This window comes from Macrobrachium nipponense, chromosome 9 (assembly GCF_015104395.2).
Source record: "Macrobrachium nipponense isolate FS-2020 chromosome 9, ASM1510439v2, whole genome shotgun sequence".
Lineage (NCBI taxonomy): Eukaryota > Metazoa > Arthropoda > Malacostraca > Decapoda > Palaemonidae > Macrobrachium > Macrobrachium nipponense.
Genome location: NC_061110.1, coordinates 93,273,370 through 93,295,458, shown reverse-complemented (window position 1 = coordinate 93,295,458; position 22,089 = coordinate 93,273,370). Strand labels below are relative to the sequence as shown.

The 22,089-nt window shown below is 34.3% G+C and overlaps 1 protein-coding gene across 1 annotated transcript in view; it reads left to right on the top strand.

The window, feature by feature from the left end:
- LOC135218144 (uncharacterized) overlaps nt 1–22,089 on the top strand; it is a 49,855-nt gene that overhangs the window by 19,846 nt on the left and 7,920 nt on the right. Inside the window, exons 4-22 of the mRNA XM_064254292.1 lie at nt 3,712–3,840; nt 7,086–7,180; nt 7,762–7,887; nt 8,353–8,426; nt 8,896–8,966; nt 10,152–10,287; nt 11,113–11,240; nt 11,756–11,981; nt 12,775–12,936; nt 13,898–14,065; nt 14,510–14,650; nt 15,493–15,732; nt 16,109–16,416; nt 17,026–17,238; nt 18,415–18,612; nt 19,197–19,428; nt 20,456–20,662; nt 21,490–21,646; nt 22,037–22,089. The exon at nt 22,037–22,089 is cut by the window's right edge and continues 173 nt beyond it. Coding sequence (XP_064110362.1) covers nt 3,712–3,840; nt 7,086–7,180; nt 7,762–7,887; nt 8,353–8,426; nt 8,896–8,966; nt 10,152–10,287; nt 11,113–11,240; nt 11,756–11,981; nt 12,775–12,936; nt 13,898–14,065; nt 14,510–14,650; nt 15,493–15,732; nt 16,109–16,416; nt 17,026–17,238; nt 18,415–18,612; nt 19,197–19,428; nt 20,456–20,662; nt 21,490–21,646; nt 22,037–22,089 — 3,064 coding nt within the window. The remainder of the gene's footprint in view (nt 1–3,711; nt 3,841–7,085; nt 7,181–7,761; nt 7,888–8,352; nt 8,427–8,895; nt 8,967–10,151; nt 10,288–11,112; nt 11,241–11,755; nt 11,982–12,774; nt 12,937–13,897; nt 14,066–14,509; nt 14,651–15,492; nt 15,733–16,108; nt 16,417–17,025; nt 17,239–18,414; nt 18,613–19,196; nt 19,429–20,455; nt 20,663–21,489; nt 21,647–22,036) is intronic.

Sequence of the window (22,089 nt, the reverse complement as noted above, 5' to 3'; positions counted from 1 at the left end):
TTGCAAGATGTATTTATTTAGATTCATTATGCTAAATATCGTCGGTAGAACGGAAACGAGAGGAATGCAAGAAATAACGAACGTAGATGCGGAGGGATGCATAACTTTGATGCCAATAACGGAGATTGATGGGTGTCATGGCCGACAGAAAACTGAGTCATTATTTTTCACATTCCTGATGGATCTACTACTTCTCTCTCTCTCTCTCTCTCTCCAACTTCCCGTAACGCGCGCGCGTAAAACCAAGTAAAAAAGTGCGCCGAAGCGTCTTCGGCGCAACCAAGACTCCTATACGGCCGCTAAAGCGTATAATAAAGGCCACCGAAAATAATTTCTATCTTTCGGTGGTCTCGGTATAATACTGTATGAGCCGTGACCCATGAAACTTTAGCCACGGGCTGGTGGTGGCCTCTCCTACATCGTTGACAGAAGAACGATTATGGCTAACTTTAACCTTAAATAAATTAAAAACTACTGAGGCTAGAGGGCTGCAATTTGGTATGTTTGATGATTGGAGGGTGGATGATCAACATACCAATTTGCAGCTCTCTAGCCTCAGTAGTTTTGAAGATCTGAGGCCGGACAGAAAAAGTGCGGACGGACAGACAAAGCCGGCACAACTAAAATGGACGGCAGTAAAATGCGCCACTGAAATTCCTATGTGAAAAAAAAACAAGAAAAAAAGTAAAATATAAAATTTACTATGCCCCCTTCCCCACAAAAAAACAAATAATAATAATCTTGTCCCAAATGAAGTGAAAATACCATTCTCGAAAGAAATTCTCGTCATAGAAGATATTAACCCTCCTCTGTTATCGAAGGTATGTAGATATCGCAGTGAGAGTCGGAGAGGGAATATCCGCCTGGAGACTGGAAAAGAAAGAGAGAGAGAGAGAGAGAGAGAGAGAGAGAGAGAGAGAGAGAGGTGTTGGGAAGGAGGGGGTTGTAGGTAGTTATGGATAGACTGTGGACTGGAAGCGACAGAGAGAGAGAGAGAGAGAGAGAGAGAGAGAGGTGTCGGAAAGAGGGGCGGGGTGTAGGCAGTTATGGATAGACACGGGTTGGGGAGGGCGGGGGGGGGTGTTGTAGGGGGGAGCTAACATCGAAGATCGACCAGTGACTGATGGATGTGTTTACAAGTCGCCTAGATAATATCAATTACCTTGTCAAACTTGTACGAAGAAGAAGAAGGAGAAGAAGAAGAAGAAGAAGAGAGAATTTTATATGTTTTTCTTTCCTCGTTAAAAGAGACTTGTTAGAAAAATCTCGGAAATAAACATTGAAACATAAAAAGAGATCCCATGAGCCATGGTAGGATGAGGGAAACCACTCCTTGTAGCAATTACTTGGAAAAACTGCACTGTTAAGAAGTGGATGCAGCGAAAAGAATCGTGGTGATTAGTATATATAATATGTATGTATGTATGTATGTATATATATATATATATATATATATATATATATATATATATATATATATATAATATGAACATTTAGCAGTTGGTGGACGTTTATCGACATTTAATGTCAAGATCTTCTCACTCATTGGGTTTAAAAGAGGCAGATTTGAAAAGGGAATGTTAAATTTCGTAATCACAAATAAAACTGTTCAGAGATTAGATTAATAACATATAAATGTGTGTATTTATATATATGTATATATATATATATATATATATATATATATATAATTATTCATGTATTTCAAAATATTTGCTTATAATAAGAATTGCCAACACCAAGTATATCTCATCTCAGCAACATCGAAATGAAGAATGCTGGATGACCACTGTTTTTCCAAATCGGAAATGGATATCTAATTCGAGGTCACGGTGGCTTTTCTTCAAACTAATGGCCAGGTCCTGAGAACAGAAACATCGGAGGGGGATTATTATTGAATGCAATGCCGGGATTAAGATTCGGAGATGCGTTGGGGGCTTCTGGGTAGTCTTTACTTCCAGGGAGGGGAAAGGGGCCTCTTAAAAAAAAAAAAAAAATGGGAAACAAAGCTGTCTATCGCTCTTACGAAGAGAGGCAATATTAACTTTTAACATATATTACCCATAATGCACATACATTAACACTCATACAATGAATTCAGTGGCTTTGAAAACCATACACAAGTTGTCAAGAAATTTTACCTGTCTGAAAAATAGACTACATTTTTTAGTTACTTTGTTTATTGGACAAGAAAATAAACAAAGATACAAACAAGGTTATAAGGTGTATAATGATGTTTTCATCATTCTAACAAAACCGAACCTGTTGTTATAATGAGCGACATCTGCTCACATTCACTAAAAGGCAGAACTCCTCAAAGCCCTTTTGTGTAACATAGTCTTTAACAAAGTCGCAGAAGGTTAAATTCTTGAAGTACAGTGGTTCTCAAACTAGTGGGGTGGGGGTGGGGGGTTCGCAGCCCTAGGGGTCAGTCAGCTATTTCCTGTTGAGGCGCGAGCTTTAGGGAAAAATAAAAAAAATTCTCAAATTATATTCATCATTCTCTTCACAAGAATGAGGAACTCCTCCTCTTCAGAAGTTTACGAACAAATGCTAAAGTACCGTCTTATAACGTTAGTTCCCTATAGTCAACTACTCTTAGTTAGACTCGTTGGGCTTATCCTGTTTTGGAATTATTTACCTCCTCCCTATCCCTCGAAGCCCCTTGCCCTCCCCCCCCCCTCTCTCTCTCTCTATACCATTTTCTTTTACACCTAAGTGGGAATTTTACTCATAGATGCCAGCGGGCCGTGAGGGAAGGACCAACTCTTAAAGGGGGCGTGGTAATCAACAGTTTAAGAACCTCTGATTTGTGCCATGTCCTATTCGCTGTTCATAATCATGGAGATACTAATAACTTGGACATGCAGAATACATTACGAAATTACTTGTTCCTAGTCCCCCGTTTTTCACTCACCTTTCTACCGTGGATTTAAGGATATTCCCAAGCACGTGTTCCTTCGTGCTATATTGGATAATGTCATCATGTTTCGTATTTGCTCGTAGCCTGTTCTTGTTGAATTTCGCTTAATACATTTTTTCTTAACACTGGTATACCATACTAGGCTGACATCAAAACGAGGTAGATATGCAAGATTATTTTATGATGGGGAAAGGTATAAGGTATTGATGGATTAGATGGCGTAAAATCTTGTGGATTTTTTGGCATTGATATCTGTGTGTATATATATATATATATATATATATATATATATATATATATATATATATGTATATATATGTACATACTATATACATACATATATATATATATATATATATATATATATAAGTATATGTATCATGTATATACGCATTAAGCTACAAATGTCCTTTAATATCTAATTCACTCTACTTTGGAATTAATATCCTATTTTCATATGTGTAACCGAAGGGGAATTTCTTTTTTGTATAAAAATTTAAAGGACATTTGTAACTTAATTCGTATATATGAATTACGGTGTATATATATGTATATACATATATATATATATATATATATAATATATATATATATATATATATATATATATATATATATATACACTGTATCCCAGACAATACTCACAACGATTCAGACACTCCCGGAATCCGCGGAGAGAATTCATTCATCCATGAATAATCTTTCAAAGTAATCTCTTTTTTTGTCTCCTCGCATCATCTCCCCCCCCCCCCCCCCCACCCCCACTCCCCTCCCGACGAAACCAACAGCAAATACAGGTTCAGGTGTCGATGCTTACAAGAGACCTCAGGTGATCACTGCCAGTGGGGAGGTCGTTGCCGGCGCAACGGAGATCATCAGCAGCGGCTTTTGTGCAGCACTGAAAATAGCACCTGCAGGTAGAGTCAACGTGTAATGGTTTTTTTTTTCTCTTTTTTTTTTCTTTTTTTTGGCAGGGGTAAGGGGAAGCTATGAATTTTTTTTTTATTTTTGAAGCAGTTCTTCTTTTTTTTTTACCTATAAATTAATTTTTGAGGAGTTCGTTTCTTTTACCTGTAATTTAATTTTCGAGGAGTTCGTTTCTTTTACCTATAATTTAATTTTCGAGGAGTTCGTTTCTTATACATATAATTTAATTTTTGAGGAGTTCGTTTCTTTTACCTATAATTTAATTTTTGAGGAGTTCTTTTCTTTTACCTAAAATTTAATTTTTGAGGGGTTCGATTCTTTTACCTATAATTTTATTTTCGAGGAGTTCGTTTCTTTTACCTATAATTTCATTTTTGAGGAGTTCGTTTTTTTACCTGTAATTCAATTTTTGAGGAGTTCGTTTCTTTTACCTGTAATTTAATTTTTACCTGTAATTTAATTTTTGAGGAGTTCGTTTCTTTTACCTAAAATTTAATTTTTGAGGGGGCCGGGTTTCGATCTTTTAACCTAATAATTTTATTTTCGAGGAGTTCGTTTCTTTTACCTATAATTTCATTTTTTGAGGAGTTCGTTTTTTTACCTGTAATTCAATTTTTGAGGAGTTCGTTTCTTTTACCTGTAATTTAATTTTTGAGGAGTTCGTTTCTTTTACCTGTAATTTAATTTTTGAGGAGTTCGTTTCTTTTACCTGTAATTTAATTTTCGAGGAGTTCGTTTCTTTTACCTGTAATTCAATTTTTGAGGAGTTCGTTTCTTTTACCTATAATTTAATTTTTGAGGAGTTCGTTTCTTTTACCTGTAATTTAAATTTTGTTTTCGAGGAGTTCGTTTCTTTTAACGTTTCGTTTTTTTTACCTGTAATTAATTTTTGAGGAGTTCTTTCTTTTGACCTAAATTAATTTTTGGGAGTCGTATTCTTTAACTAATTTAATGTTGAGGAGTTCGTTTCTTTTACGAAAAATTTAATTTTTGCACAGGGTTCGAGTCTTTTACTATACATTTATTTTCGAGAATTCTTTCTATTTACCTATAATTTCATTTTTTGAGGAGTTCGTTTTTTTACCTGTAATTCAATTTGAGAGTTCGTTTCTTCTTACATAGTAATTTAATTTTTTGAGGAGTTCGTTTCTTATTACCTGTAATTTAATTTTTGAGGAGTTCGTTTCTTTTACCTGGAATTTAATTATCGGGAGTTCGGTTCTTTTACCTGTAATTCAAGTTTGAGGAGTTCGTTTTCTTTTTACCTGTAATTTAATCTTTTCGAGGAGTCGTTTCTTTACCTGTATTTAATTTTCGAGCGAGTTCGTTCTTTTACCTTGTTAACCTTCAATTTTTAGGAAGTTCTGCATCCTCTCCTGTTACCATACTTATTAAACACAATTATTTGACGGAGTTCGTTTCTATACCTGTATTGAATTTTTGAGGAGTTCGGTTCTTTTACCTAAACTTTATTTTGAGGAGTTCGTTTCTTTTACCAAATGCTCATCATTTTGAGAGAGTCTTTCTTTTACTCAATATATCTTAGACGTATTTTGAGGAGGTTCGTTTTGCTTTTACCTAAAATTACTTTCTTTAAGGAGTTCGTGTCTTTTACCTAAAATTTAATTTTTTGAGGAAAGTTCGTTTTCTTTTAACCTTTAGAATTTAATTTTGAGGAGTTTCGTTGTTTCTTTTACCTAAAATTTAATTTTTTGAGGAGTTGTTTCTTTTACCTGTAATTTAATTTTCGAGGAGTACGTTTCTTTTACCTAAAATTTAATTTTTGAGGAGTTCGTTTCTTTTACCTGTAATTTAATTTTTGAGGAGTTCGTTTCTTTTACCTAAAATTTAATTTTTGAGGAGTTCGTTTCTTTTACCTGTAATTTAATTTTTGAGGAGTTCGTTTCTTTTACCTAAAATTTAATTTTTAAGGAGTTCGTTTCTTTTACCTAAAATTTAATTTTTGAGGGGTTTGTTTCTTTTACCTAAAATTTTATTTTTGAGGAGTTCGTTTCTTTTACCTGTAATTTAATTTTTGAGGAATCGTTTCCTGTTACCACAATTTTTAATGTTTTGAGGAGTTCGTTTCTTTTACCGTAAAATTTAATTTTTGAGGAGTTCGTTTTCTTTTACCTAAAAATTTAATTTTTGAGGAGTTCGTTTCTTTTACCTAAAATTTAATTTTTGAGGGGTTTGTTTCTTTTACCTAAAATTTAATTTTTGAGGGGTTTGTTTCTTTTACCTAAAATTTAATTTTTGGGGTGCCTATGAAGCTGTTAAGTTCAATTTTTTACGTATAATCTTTTGGGGAGCTATGAAATTTTTTTGGGGAGGTCTATGAAGTTTTTTTTTATGATTTTTTGGGGGAGTTCGTTTTTTTAACCAATAATTAAATTTTTTTGTGGGGTCTATGAAGCTGTTAAGTTCAATTTATTTTTTTTTTGTATAATTTTTGGGGGAGTTATGAAATTTTTATGGCTATGAAGTCATTTATTATGACTTCTGGAGTTCTTTTTTTTACCTAAAATTTAATTATTGGAGGTGCCTATGAAGCGCTTAAGTTAAATTTTTTGTTTTTTTAATTTTTTGGGAGCTATGAAATTTTTTGAAGCTATGAAGTTTTATGTTATGATTTTTTGGAGTTATTTTTACCTATACTTTAATTTCTTTTGGGGGAGAGGGGCTATGAAGCTGTTAGGTTAAATTTATTTATTTATTTTGGAAGCATAATATTTCGGGGGGGGGGGGGGGGGGTTACATGAAGGTGTTAAGTCACTTTTTTCACTTATTATAAAATTTACCGTCTAGTTATTCTTTCGCCTTCATAATTGACAATTTTTTATTATTCTAAATAATATTCAAAGAGGTTTCCATTTACAAGGAAATATCTGAAATATATTTGTGTCATTATAAAACAGTATTATTCTGATGATAATTTTTTTCATTATCAGGAATAGCTCGACTTCTACGGTGTGAGCAAACTTAAAAATATCAAAGTGAGGGTCACCGTATGACCTCTCCTTTTGACAGTATTGCATGACTTCTTATGCTGACGTCATCTCTGACCTTTCCTTTTAACATCATGGTACGAACCTCTTAGTCTGACGTCATCTTGTGACCTCATTCTGACGTCATCGTTTGACCTCTCCTTCTGACGTCATCCTTGACCTTCCCTTTTGACATCATCGTGTGACCTCTTATTCTGACATCATCGTATGACCTCTCCTTTTGGCAGGCACATCGACGGGCAGGACATCTGCTCGTGCCCCGATGGGTACCGAGGAAGGAATTGCGATCTTCATTATACCACGATATCTGCCATAGATAACAGTGAGAAAAAACTTAAGACACATGAGTCTTCTTCAGTTGTCTTTAGCAAAATACGAACTTTTGCTATTGTAGTCTGCTTCAATAACTGCACTGAATTTCGAATTCGCTGACTACTGCTTGATACATTTTATAGATGAGCATTGAGTAGATAATTGAGATAAATGATTTTTATTTTTTATGTCTTTATAGTGATGTAACATACATTTGAGTAACTCATTTTATCTCTGTTTCTTTTATGGTGAATCTTATAACTGCAAAGATCTTGGATGTTTTCAGATTATAATTCCTTTTTATAAATATGGAAATGTTCCGCTATCAGACAAGCATTATAATCAAAGTATTGTTTAAATCTTCACACACATATTATATATATATATATATATATATATATATATATATATATATATATTATATATATATATTCAAAGCATTGTTTGAAAATATACTATATACACACACACACACACACACACACACACACACACACACACACAACATATATATATATATATATATATATATATATATATATATATATATATATATATATATATATATAGTCAGACAAGCATATGTTACAGGCTGTGGGGGAATCCTAAATTGCCAGCACCACTGTCACCTTCGTATCCTAGTTGGGCAAAAGGAGGCATATTGTTCCTGCAAAGCTGGTTATAACTCTCTCAATGAAACGCACTGTGTTCCTTCAGGTTAGTAAATGAAAATAACTTGAAGTACAATGAAGCGATCATACATATTCATCATTAATAAAAACGACGTGCAGGCGAGTGATTTAACAGACACAATAGACATAAAAAAATTCATTCAAATAAACAGGACGTAAAAAATTTAATCTAAATAAATTTACAAACATACCGCAGCATGACATAAAGGCAGCTAAACACTAAGACTTATTTTACATAAGATAAAATAAAACTAAAGACGGAATATAATTTACACGAAGTTCGACTGAATGGAACTAATAATAGCTGTGAAAACCAAAACAACAAAGTCAAGAATAATAATTCAAGTTTTTGTTCACGCATTCACGCCATACAACTCTTAAAAACAGATTGAAATTAAGAATTCATTAATTAGAACCTCGCGCCGGGAGGTAGCAAAACACTTACTACGGTAAAACCCGGAATAATTAATTTTCCTCTTTGTTTTAACAGAAGACTGGGACGTCCTCGTACTAGTCAGGTTTCAAGAACATCACAATCAAAGCAAGACCGGGGCCCTCACGAAGGTAATGTATTTTTACATGTATCACTTGTGTATGACTGTGAGTTGTTTGGATACATGCAGACGTGGCTATGTAAGTATCAACAGCTTGTGCAACGTTTTCAAAGGACTGCATTTCAGGCGTACTAAAATGAGTGCCATATAAACTCCGATTGTCTCATGATTTTAATGTCATATTAGAGAAAGTTAGAGAAAGGGAAGAATATTTGTAAGCACAACACAATAAGCTAAAGAGAACATCCTACTAAATGAAAAAATAAAGGAAGAGTAACTAAACATGCGACATCACACACTGCATTCTCATCTACTTCTATACAAAGTCCCAGAGAGAAGCCAGAATGTAAACATAATGTGATAGACAGAAAAAATTATATTGAATAAAAAAAACGAGGCAGGAACTAAAAATGTGAACATCACACACTGCATTCTCATTTGCTTCTATACATAGTATGATCATACACATTCTTTCGCAGATCAAGCAAGTTCTACAAGACGAAGGAATCGCAGAGCAAATCGCCGACGCCGCAGTTAAAGTGCAAATGAAGTAAGTACTACGCACGATATTTTATATTTCCAACTCTGCCACAGACTACATTGGAAAGCAGTGCCCCCGAAAGCATAATTAATATAATTAATAACCGATGCCATTTTCTTTTTTAGGTTCTGTTAATCAATGATCGGGAATACATACTATTTCATGTTGGTGTATGATTACGCGGCCTTGTCATAATACGTATCGTTTTCGTAGAATGTGGCAGACTCTCATATTTCAGATTATATTATATAATATAGATATATATATTATATATATATAATTATATATTAATTAATATGATTTCAGAATGTGGGACCAGCCTATTATAAATTAATTATATACCATTAATATTTATATTAAACATAATTATATATATCATATATATAATATTATATATATATATTTAATATATATCAGAAGTGACAGCCTATTATAATTATATATATATACATATATATATTATATTTACACTATTATATATATAATATAATACATATATAATATATATATTATGTAATGTATATGTATATATATTATTATATATATAATAATATTATATTTATATCTATATATATATATATATATTATAAGATATAATATATATCAGAAGTGACAGCCTATTCTAATTAATATATGATACATATAATATATTATATTTACAACATATATATATATATATAGAGTATTTATATATATTATATATATATATATATATTAATATATTCAGAATGTGACAGCCTATTATAATTATATATATATTATATTATATAATATATATATATAATCTATATGTTATATATTATATATATATATATATATTATATAATAGATATGATATATAATATTATATATATATATATAATATATTAATATATATCAGAGAGTGTGACAGCCTGTTATAATTATATATATATATATATATTATATATATATATATGTATATAAGTATAATATATATACATAGTATATATTATATTTATATATATTATATATATTAATATATATATATACTATATATATATATACTATATTGTATAATATTTACAACTCGTTTCAAATTCTACTAAAATTACGTATAGAGAGAGAGAGAGAGAGAGAGAGAGAGAGAAATACACTAACTTGGTAGTGCACCATATGAACTTGCTCCCATAACACTCGCCCAAAAAAACTCACCTCATATCTCTTTCGTTTCAGAACCCAGGAACTGATTTGCAGCTTGGATATCAAAGGACTGTATCTCAAAAACCGGCTAATGGATGGATCGATGTGGCAAAGACAGTTCCCCGAAGCTGAAGTACAGGTTTCAGCTCAGCCTAAACTGACTGTAGGGGTAAGACTGACTCAGAGGGATCTTGTTCTCTTTAGGATTTCAGTCTTGGTATGCAGGTTATTGGATGAGCATAATTTAATATGCGTTTGATTGACGTTACATCACGGAGGACACAAGAAATTGACAGTGAATACTTAAGCTTATCGCTAAATACATATCTTTCAAAGGGTCATCACCGTTTTAATAAAATCCCTGCTGTTGAATTTTGGTATGGGTATTGAATTTGTGTAAGCAATGAAGAAAATGTCCTTAATATTACACATTCCATTTGTTGGGTTGTAAAAAATTCAGTTGTATGAAAATTCCGTCATATTTGCTCCCTTAAAATCAATCACTTTCCTTTAGTATCCGTCTGCTATTGTTTCTCAGCATTTTCCTTACAAGAAAACGCGGGCAAAGGAGTATTTTGTACACCCACGTATTTGATTATATTAACTGCCTAAAGAAAATCTCTTTGTTTGTTTGTATGGTGTTTTTACATTGCATGGAACCAGTGGTTATTCAGCAATGGGACCAACGGCTTTACGTGACTTCCGAACCATGTTGATAGTGAACTTCTATCACCATTGTTGACTCTCTTTCAGAATACAAGATTTCGATTGTTCTGACACAAATCTAGAAAATTTTCTCTTTTAATTTAAGCAAAGAATTCCTGGTCCATTTCAGGGCAATTTACTTTCCAAGTGTTTTCCAGAACAAGCTACTTTTGTAGTTCAATGCCGCTTTGCTTTAAAATAAAAACTAAATACACGTTCGTCTAATACCTTGAGCAAGTGTGGACTTCCATTATTTCACCTTCTAAGTCTTACCCTTTTCTTCTTCCAGCCTGTTTCTGCAGAATTTGATGAAGCTGGGGTACTGTTGTTGGCTTGCCCTGTGTACGGTGGAAAGACCCTTGAAGTGTCTTGGTATAAGGATGGCTACCTCCTCTACACTTTCAACGTCTCAGATTGGTTAGTGATTATGAACTATCAGCCTGTCAGCGCTGTGTTGTTTGAAAAGGATTTGCAGATATGATTTACAGTTTTGATTTCTGAAGGTTTGGTCTGATGGTCGGCCACTGGAACCGTTTGGTTTATTCAGTACCATAGTACCACAGTTGATAATGTGGCAAAAAGGGATGTAATTAACAAAGCAAATGAAACAGTCAGAACTGTACATAGAAGATGTAAGAAGAATTTTAAAGAACTAGCAATTTTCCACCTGTCCCTTGAAAGGGACGGAGTCATAACGCCCATTGGGAGGGGCGGGCGGGTGGGAGGTAGGATGAAACCCCATTATAAACCATCTGAGTCCCCACTATAACCCTGCCAAGTTTCATACCCATCAGACCAGCTGTTTAGGCCGTGATTGAATGACAGACGGACGGACAGACATAGCGCCCATAATAGTAAGATTAGGAGAGAGACTTTATCTAATAGTAGATTCATAAATCACTAAAAAATATTACAACAATGACTCCTTGCAGCCTGTACGACCAGAGAACATCGCGTTTACTAGTGGCAACTCGAAAAGGAATCGCCGAACACGCCTGTACGGTCATTGTCAGGGTATTGGATCCTGAGGAAGTCGACCACGGAACGTACACTTGCCGAGTTACCGATCGTCACTACGTGGTGGAGAGAAACGTCTTCGCTGGAACCAACGACTCTTTGCATCTAGAACTCAGACCTTACACCCAGTCCATAAATAAGGTCTGGAAAGGCAGTTCTGTTTTGCGGTTTCATTTTTTTACGCTAACATAATAAGATCTGGAAGGTCAGTTCTGTTTTGCTATTTGATTATGTTACGGTGACACTTGCCTGCTACGTAATATTTCCCACAGGTCTCTAAACTCCTCCATCATAGTATATTTTAAACCATTCTTGACAGTGAGACTGTCTGTAAGTGAGCTCATCACGCGAAGGTATTTGTATAATTGAAGATGGGGCAAAGCACAATTTGAAATCATCTAATATTCTTCAAATGGAAGGGGTAGGAATGCCTATACTGTAGTAATTGCTTTGTTTAAGTTTAATTTTTTTTTTAAAGTGGAGAAAAGAAAATTACATTTCAAACAAAATTTATTTGAACTATAGAGTTTTGCTAGATCTTTCCTTTTTTTTTTTTTTTATTAAATACCAGTTAAGGTATTTAGGGCCTATACTTAAGTAATTTATTTGTTTAAATTTAATATGAAAAAGGGGGGGGGGGGGATTTTACATCTTAAACATTTTTTGAAAAAAATAAATTTTTCAAAAAGATGTTTAAGATGTAAAATCCTTTCCCCGGGTTTTTATTTATTAAATTTAGACAAATAAATTACTAAAGTATAGACACTCTTCGTTGCTGTGCTGAGTAATGAAAGCAATAATTCAACTACTATTCCTATTATAAAGAAAAAATGCAAAATTTTCATCCTTCCACAATAGACATTCAAGAAAACCAGTGGCATTTGCTTGCTGTCAAAACCAAGTAATAATAACATTAATCCGAGACTTCCCACAGGGTGATAACGCAAGCCTGGATTGCCTCACGATCAACCGTGGCTGGATTGACGTCAACCATTACGTGGGCCACTGGAAGGTGGTGCCAGAAGACGGCTTTTCCAAGTTCCAGACTCGTCTCCTTCCAAGACGGGGGTTTCGTCTCGACCTCTTCAATATCACGGTAAGAAAATAATGATTGTTGAGTTTTCGGATGCCCAGAAGTGTGTGTGTGTGTGTGTGTGTGTGTGTGGAGGGGGCCGGGGGGGGCGCCCTTTCACGAAGTTGAATGAAGAAATATAATAATGAAATATGCAGGACAGCAGATGAGGTTTTCTCATGAAGAGCTGCGTTTCTTCTTTTGTGTTTTTACTCCCACGAGCTAAATATAACCAACAATAAAAAGTTTTTTTTTTTTTTTTTTTTTTTGACGCAGTGAAATGTATTTGGTCAATGAAGTATCCCATGAAGGAGAGGTGACTGGATATTGCCATCGTGGCGTGCAGAAAACTAAGCTTTTGAGTATTCCACGATTAACACTGTCAGGAGCAAGTTAGGCGAACCTAAAATACCGGAACTTTCAATACAGTAATTTCTAGCACAAAAAAAGGCAATATCAAAACGATCTGCTCCTGCATCACTCGGTATTCAAATTAGATTACCTGTTGTTGACAGAAGATGAAGATAATGCAAGTCAATATAAACCAATTATTCACGAGGTAGTATTTACCCTTTCTTGCATGCAAGAATGGATTCCATTAATATTCTATGGTAAAATACGAATCAGTTTTATATGAAAAGTGTTCATGATGGTGGTCATGCTTTATTAAACGTAAATAGTTCAGGCTATTGCGACTAAATCATTCTCAAACGAATTATAAACACTGCAGCTAATATTGCATGAAAATGAGCTCAAGTATTCGTATGTGGTACATTATTAAATAATTGTATTGTATGATTTTTTCTATAATTTGCTTAAAACGCTATAATAAAAAGAAATTACTTTTTTTTTCATTTTTCGTCTAGTAAAAGCTCCCGTGATAACTGGCTTTGTATCATTTTACAAGAACAAATAGTCAAAAAATTGAAAATATCTTTCCCGTGTTGACATCGCAAATTGGTAAATACGTCTTATTTTGTTACAGAAAAACCTCGAGATAAACTGCATGGTGAGAGAGCAAGAAGATATGGACTGGATCCCAGGGACGAGATACGACTCGGCAATAGACGTAGCTGCTATTAGAGTCATTACTCAAGAGACTCTGACATGTCCAGAGCGCAGAGAGTATGGAACACAATGGCACCTGACACCGGTTTGAATATAGCAGCTTTTCTAATGTTTAAATATAACTTTAAGATAATATTCAAAGCGGATTAACACTATCAGAACTGCAGATTTAACATCCATCTTAGCTAGGTTTACCACATCTTTTCATGCAGTTTTGTCTCAGCAAATATTTTCTAATACAGCTCACCAATGGAAAGCTGCAAGATAGAGATGCATGAGTCGAGATAAAAAAATCCAGAAGATCTAAAAGCTGAAAGCTGAAAATACCCTACAGTAAAAACTGTCAGGAACAGCTGTCAAGTTTGGATTTGAACGGACATAACCAGTTCTCCAGAAGGTTTCTCTTTCAAATAAGCAAAATTTATCAATTCTTCCAATATTTTTCTCATAGGACCTTTTTGGTGTTGTTCAGAAAAGGAAGTAATTATTGCATCGTCAGTGTCTTAGACATTTGCTTGTGTTCCACCAGGTTAACAAGGAGGATGTGAATTCATGTCCTAAAGGTTACAAAGGGAAAGCTACTCGATGGTGCAAGCTCCATCTGACACCATTCTGGGATCTAGCAAACTTCTCTTCATGCATCTATGGACCTTTGGAGTTTATCAAGACAGTGAGTAATGACTATGCAATAACAACTGATTTCAGTGTTTTACGAATTCCAGAAACAACAAAGAAGGTTCATATTATTAGAAGTGACTTTCTTTGAGTTTCTTGTTCATCTTTGATGTTCGGGACTATATATATATATATATATATATATATATATATATATATATATATATATATATATATATATATATATATATACTATCCAGTGCTCTGAGACAGATACTGTAGTAATTCCATAATGATAAGATGCATACATATATGTCATCTTGACTATTGCCCAGAATCTGGCTTCCAATCTTTATTCTATTCTACATCATTCAGTCACCAATCTCTGAAATCCAGTGGATCTATGAAATTCGCTTAACCATTTTTAAATTCTTACCATACTATTTAGCCATTTTCGTTTCAAAGATGGACCCTGTGCTCACTTTTATATGGGCACATCAGTGTTAGTTTTAATGATATTGAACCTCCCATTTCTGATGCTGACAAGCTTAAAAGTTTTATTCCATTTACAATGTTTTCTCATTTTTTGAAATCAGTCGACAAATTCTATGGAAGATGTCTCTCTTGAATGAACTCATTTTCTATAAAGAGTTGTTGCTGTGTTATTCTTTAAATTTCGAATTTCCTTTTTTGTCAGACTCAATTTTTTGAACAGCATGACAACACAGATTATTCCACACACGACAAATATTTCTGACCACTTAAGCAATATGTCTTGATGTTTGTTTCCAACATCATCCAAAAAGTTCCTGCAAATTTCTTCTGATCATTCGGTTTGGACAGCCTTGCAATTTTTCTTGCAGTCACTTACATGCAATTGCTTTTATTGTTTTCCAGCAATTACTCCTTTATGGAAGAGGTTACAAGTCTATTGACCTGACCAAGAAAGAGGAGTTTGTGATGGATTTCCAGAGGATTCTGGAAGAACACAGTGCCTCTCTCTTACCGGGAGAAGGTCGATCCGTCCTTGACATCATCAACATGTTCCAGAGGTGGCGAGAAAACTTCATTCCTTTCTCTTCATTCTTCAGAATAATCCAGACAATGATCAAGGAGAAAAATGCATTGCTATTAACGGTAAGTCACTGGTTTCCAGAGTAATGTGAGTTCGAAGAAGACTATTTCTAACTTTAGGAAAGAGATTATTGGCGATTTAGGTTATAAATAATTCTGAGATTGAGAGTTTAAGACTGATTTCGCAGAAGCATGGGGGAGAATTTCATATTTCCGACTTTTTAGTCTCAGCTAATGAGAAACTTTTACATTTATGATGAAAATGCTGAAATGAGACGTAAATAATCAACTTAAGAAACTATGAAACGATTAACTTTAAATGATAAGTTTCTAATTTCAGTTGTCCGGGAATAAAGCATTTAATGATTGAGGAATTAATTAAGTAATAATACACTTACAAAATCTGAATATTCCAAGATGAATTTTCCTAATTTCACAGGATACTTGGAGGATGGTAGATGGAGTAAAGAACTACCTCACAGCATACATGAAAAAACTTAGCCCGAACGAAAATGCTAACATTCACCTGCCCCACTTGGCTGTGAAAGTCCAGACCTTTGATGCGCCAGAGGGAAGGTTTTTTTGGTCGAACGTGAACCCAAATTCTTCCTCAGAAGATATGGCTGATGATTATAGAGATAACATCAGCATAAATATGGAAGGACAGGAGGGTAACAGAAACAGCCACTATAACTCAGTGAATGCGTCTCTGGATGATCCACAAGAACGAAATGATAGCTTTTATGGGTATGTTAAGTTTTTTTTTCATTTTGTTTTTGTTTTTGATAATACATATTCATGAGAGATAATTTCCTGGAAAAAGCCTAGCTATTCAGATTTAATTTTAGAGAACTCAGAAGAGGAAAAGTAACCAAAATGTACATGTATACATACATACATACAAACACATACATTATATATATTATATATATAATATATATATATATATATAATATATATATAGCTTAAAAATCACAGTAGATGCACGTGACTCATTAAATAAGCGAACACCACAGGAAAATGATAGGCAAAAATCCAAGCGCTTTCGTCTTTACTAAGATATTGTCTTAGTAAAGACGAAAGCGCTTGGATTTCTGCTTATCATTTTCCTGTGGTATTCGCTTATATATATATATATATATATATATATATATATATATATATTATATATATATATATATTCGTTACTTGGGCGGGGGCTGGTGTCTTCCTAGTCTTTTGCAATGGGCTGTATACATCCATACATACATTATATAACTTTGATTTAACATCACACGAAAAATACAGCACCATAAGCATAATAAAGGTAATACCTGCATAACAAATGAAGATCTCCCCTTGTTTGTCTCAATCCAGAAAAGACCTTCGCGACCAACGTATAGCCGTGGAAATACGGACTGGAAACGTAAGAGGAGACAGCAAAGGCGATAAAGGAAGAGAGGGAGGTGATAAATCACACACACGACTGAATAAGACCAAGGCGAATGATATTGCGTCGTATGGGATTGGCGTCGTAGCTTATATTCAGCTCAGTGCGATCTTGGAGAATTCTTGCGTTGGAATGCTCGAGTATGTGTCCGGTATTTTTGACTCGAAACTCTTTCTCATTTTTTGACCTTGTCTGTTCAAGTATGTGTTGTCTATTTTTTGACCTGGAACTCAAATGTTTACCAATTTTTTTATCTGGACTCTCTTGTTTTGAGTTTATCATCTGGTATACTATATAGTCTTTCGTACTCATTGGGAAATGTGATGGATTTTTTTACTGGAGCTTTCATTTTGTATTTGTTATTTGGTATTCATTTATCTATTATATCCTTTGAAGTATTACAAATTTATAAAATTATATAATTTATCTATGACATTCTTTGAAGAATTATAAATTTATAGAATTATATAATTCATCTATGGTATTCTTTGAAGAATTATAAATCTTTGAAGAATTATAAATTTATAAAATTATATAATTCATCTATGATATTCTTTGAAGAATTATAAATTTATAAAATTGTATAATTCATCTATGATATTCTTTGAAGAATTATAAATTCGTAAAATTATATAATTTATCTATGATATTCTTTGAACAATTATAAATTCATAAAATAATATCCTTTATCTATGATATTCTTTGAAGAATTATAAATTCATAAAATGATATCATTTATCTATGATATTCTTTGAAGAATTATAAATTCATAAAATTATATCATTTATCTATGATATTCTTTGAAGAATTATAAATTCATAAAATTATATCATTTATCTATGATATTCTTTGAAGAATTATAATTCATAAAATTATATCATTTATCTATGATATTTTTCGAAGAATTATAAATTCATAAAAGAATATAATTTATCTATGATATTCTTTGAAGAATTATAAATTCATAAAATTATATAATTTATCTATGATATTCTTTGAAGAATTATAAATTCATAAAATTATATAATTTATCTATGATATTCTTTGAAGAATTATAAATTAATAAAATTATAAATTATAACTTAAAATAGTTTTTTTTTTTACTTAATTTTGTTTGTATTCTTCGTTGTGTTCTTGTTGTTGTAACGCAAAAAATACGTTAGGTGCTCTCAAACAGATATTTTAAAATAACCTATCTCCGAATTGTAGGACAAATGCAGTCATGTATTCACGCATATGAGCATGTACGTGCCTGTATATAATTTTAGTAGCTTCTTAGCTAACAAACTGAATTACATTCGTTTATCTCTCTCCAGAAACAAAGAGGAGGTCACTGTCGTTCTGAGAAATCCCTTGGTGGAGATAGTGAGTTCAGCGACCACCCAACCAAGTCCTTCTCGTCCTCGTCAGTCGTCTTCCGTCAGAGGTCCTCTGGAAGGCCTGTGGGATATACCAGCCACCATGTTAAGTCTCATTGACTTCAGGTCTCCAGACATTCCAGCATTCGGCAATAGGTATGGATTTACATTCCAGTTTCGTCTCGCTTGCGTAATTAATTTTTTTTGGAGAGGAAAAAAAAAGGTCTTTGTGATTTATTACCTCCAACTCTTTCTTGTCATTTTCCCAATAATCACTGGCTCTGTATCGTGATCAGTTACTGCTGCAGCGTGGGGTCTGTTGTGGGAGGTTAAAACCAACATTCTTTTGAAGCTTGAATTTCATGTCAATGTTTCCTTTGATGTGCTTGTTTTGTGTGAATAGGTTTCATCTACTAAAATAATAATAATAATAATAATAATAATAATAATAATAATAATAATAATAATAATAATAATAATAATAATAATATTTTCTGGGCATGTGTATCTATCTGCATGGCCTTGCTAATTGTTTCTTTTGCCTAATCTTGCGTTCGAAATCTGATGGACAATATATTTCTAATTTATATGGGACTACTTCCGGGTATGTTTCTCTCTACTGACATAAGCAGATATGCGTTTGTAATATGATATTAACTCGATGCGGAACATTGATCTGTAACGCCAAAATACGCACGAAGCAGCATGTACGATCTAATTTGCTCCTTATGCACTGACAGCTCTGGGAAGCAAATGGCATGGCAGGCTAGGTGCGGGAAAGCAGAGTTAATGAATAGCAGAATCGTGTGGAATCTCGCCCACTGCGAATTACGAGTTACCAGCCGTGAAACATTCACTTGTTTGTGTCGAGATCACGGCCTCTTTACTCTGCTACTTGCAAAGGGACCGCTGACACCAGAAACACATTTGGTGAATGACTCTACAACTGTTGTTTGTGTTGTGTGTTCTATGGTTTGACTGTGAAATATTAACACTTATAATACTAACTCCCATAACTTTGTTTTGAGTGATGGCAAGAGGCCGCTTTCTTCAACCTGATTTATTTTTCTGTTTGATTACAAACAGACTACTTTTTCTTTTATATGTATTAACGAAATTGTTCTTCCAAGCAGCGGAATCATCACAGGTCCGAACACGTACGTAACATGAAGCTTTTTGCATGCTGATTTCTATGACATTTTTTTATTTACCAAACAACTGATTTTCGCTTTGTCACCAATTCTCCTGTTTACGCATCGCTTCTTCTTAGACGGGAATTTTTCTTCATTAATTTTTCCTACAGTCATTCTTTCAGCTGCATCCAATTTCAATGTCACGGCGCGCCAGAGAATCTTTATCAATAAATATCTATTAACAACCTTTGACGAAAATTCAGAGCCATTTCCGCTAATTAGATCATAAGTATATCTCATTAGCTCCGGTGGATATTCAGTTCCATACCTGATCAGTATTACTGGTAATAAAGCCTTGAATAAGGACAACCTTGGTTTGAGAAATGCATGAAATGCATCATGTTTGCAGCTCATACATTTACATTAATTTAATTTACCTAGTCACGGAAGTCCCGAGGTATTCTCACTAATTAGAAATGTCCTATTTCATGGCAGGGGTCAGTACGTACTCTTGGGAACTTGTGCCACTAGTTAGCAGTATATCCATTGATAATTAAAAGCCACAGTAGTGTTAACATAAATCATTGTACAATGCTAAACATGATTAGGAGAGACTTTCGGATACTGTTCCGTATCCCTCTTCAGGGATACGAAGCCGTATCCGAAAGTCTCTCCTAGTAATGTTTAGCATTGTACAATAATATATTTTAACACTACTCTGGATATTAATTATCAATATTATAGCCTCGTTGGGGAGGTTCCTTAGTTCAGTACATCCACTGATATTAGTCGCATACAGTATCTTTCATGTATTGATTTCAGTGCTGGTTACGTTTATTCAAGAGTGATTAATCCGGTACATCTCGTTTTCACCTCAGAAATCAGGGCACCTGCCGCCTAGCATGATAGCCGTGGGCTTGTGCTGTTCGCTGTCTGTGCTGATAATGCTCATGACAGTGACCCTGCTGTCCCATCGGTTCAAGCTGCTACACAATCAGATACACATGATCAAGTGCACAGGTTACGGAGCTGCTAATCTCTTGTTTGCTTCCGTGGCCTGGTGGTCGATCGAGGTAAGTTTTGATGGAACGGCGGTCTATCGAGGTCAGTTTTGATGGAAGACGGTCAATCGAGGTCAGTTTTGATGGAACGACGGTCAATCGAGGTAAGTTTTGATGGAAAAACGGTCAATCAAGGTCAGTTTTGATGGAACGACGGTCAATCGAGGTCAGTTTTGATGGAACGACGGTCAATCGAGGTCAGTTTTGATGGAACGACGGTCTATCGAGGTCAGTTTTGATGGAACGACGGTCAATCGAGGTCAGTTTTGATGGAACGACGGTCTATCGAGGTAAGTTTTGCTGGAACGACGGTCAATCGAGATCAGTTTTGATGGAACGACGGTCAATTGAGGTCAGTTTTGATGGAACGACAGTCTATCGAGGTAAGTTTTGCTGGAACGACAGTCAATCAAGGTCAGTTTTGATGGAACGACGGTCAATCGAGGTAAGTTTTGATGGAACGACGCGACGGTCAATCGAGGTAAGTTTTGCTGGAACTACGGTCAATCGAGGTAAGTTTTGATGGAACAACGGTCGATCGAGGTAAGTTTTGATGGAACGACGCGACGGTCAATCGAGGTAAGTTTTGCTGGAACGAAGGTCAATCGAGGTAAGTTTTGAAGAAACGACGGTCGATCGAGGTAAATTTTGCTGGAACGACGCGACGGTCAATCGAGGTAAGTTTTGATGGAACGACACCTGTCTGGACCCGTGAAATGAAATTCATAATTTGAACGTTTTTTTGATATATACAATTTGTCAATATATAATTTCTATTTGTGTATTCTTCAAGTTTACCTTTAAGACACTCTATTATTGTAATGTTTTTTTTATTTCAGGGGTATTCTGCGGAGATAATGGCAGGAATCAGTTCCTGCCTCGCCATGAGCATAGGCGTGGGAATTAGTCAGCAATTAGTGTTGTATTACCATTTAACAGATATTCCAAACAGTTCGTTCTTCTTGACGGTGCACTTGACGACTGCATTAGTCTTCTGTGAGTACCGAGTCGAATTCTGACGGTGATTTAGGATGAAGTTGATATTACTGTGATCATAATCTACAAACTTCACTTTGGTTAACATCAAACCACTTCAACGTTACATTTTCCATCTTGATTTTCCGTCTGAATGCAAAGTTAAAACTTCCATGGGGTATTTAAACCTTAATTTCACATCTCCTTTGAGTACAGAGTCAATTTCTGAGGTTGCTATAGCATCAAGTTATTGCTATTGTGGTCCTAATCTACAAACTTCACTGTAGTTAACATCAGACCAGATCAACGGAAGATTTTCAATCTTGATTTTCCAGTTTGAATGCAATCAAACAAGTTAAAACTTCCAGGAAGCATTTAAAAGCTTAACTTCACCTCTCCTGTTTAAACCAGTGCTCTCAATGATCTTGGGCATCCTCGTGTGGGGAGTCCAGAACATCCACCAA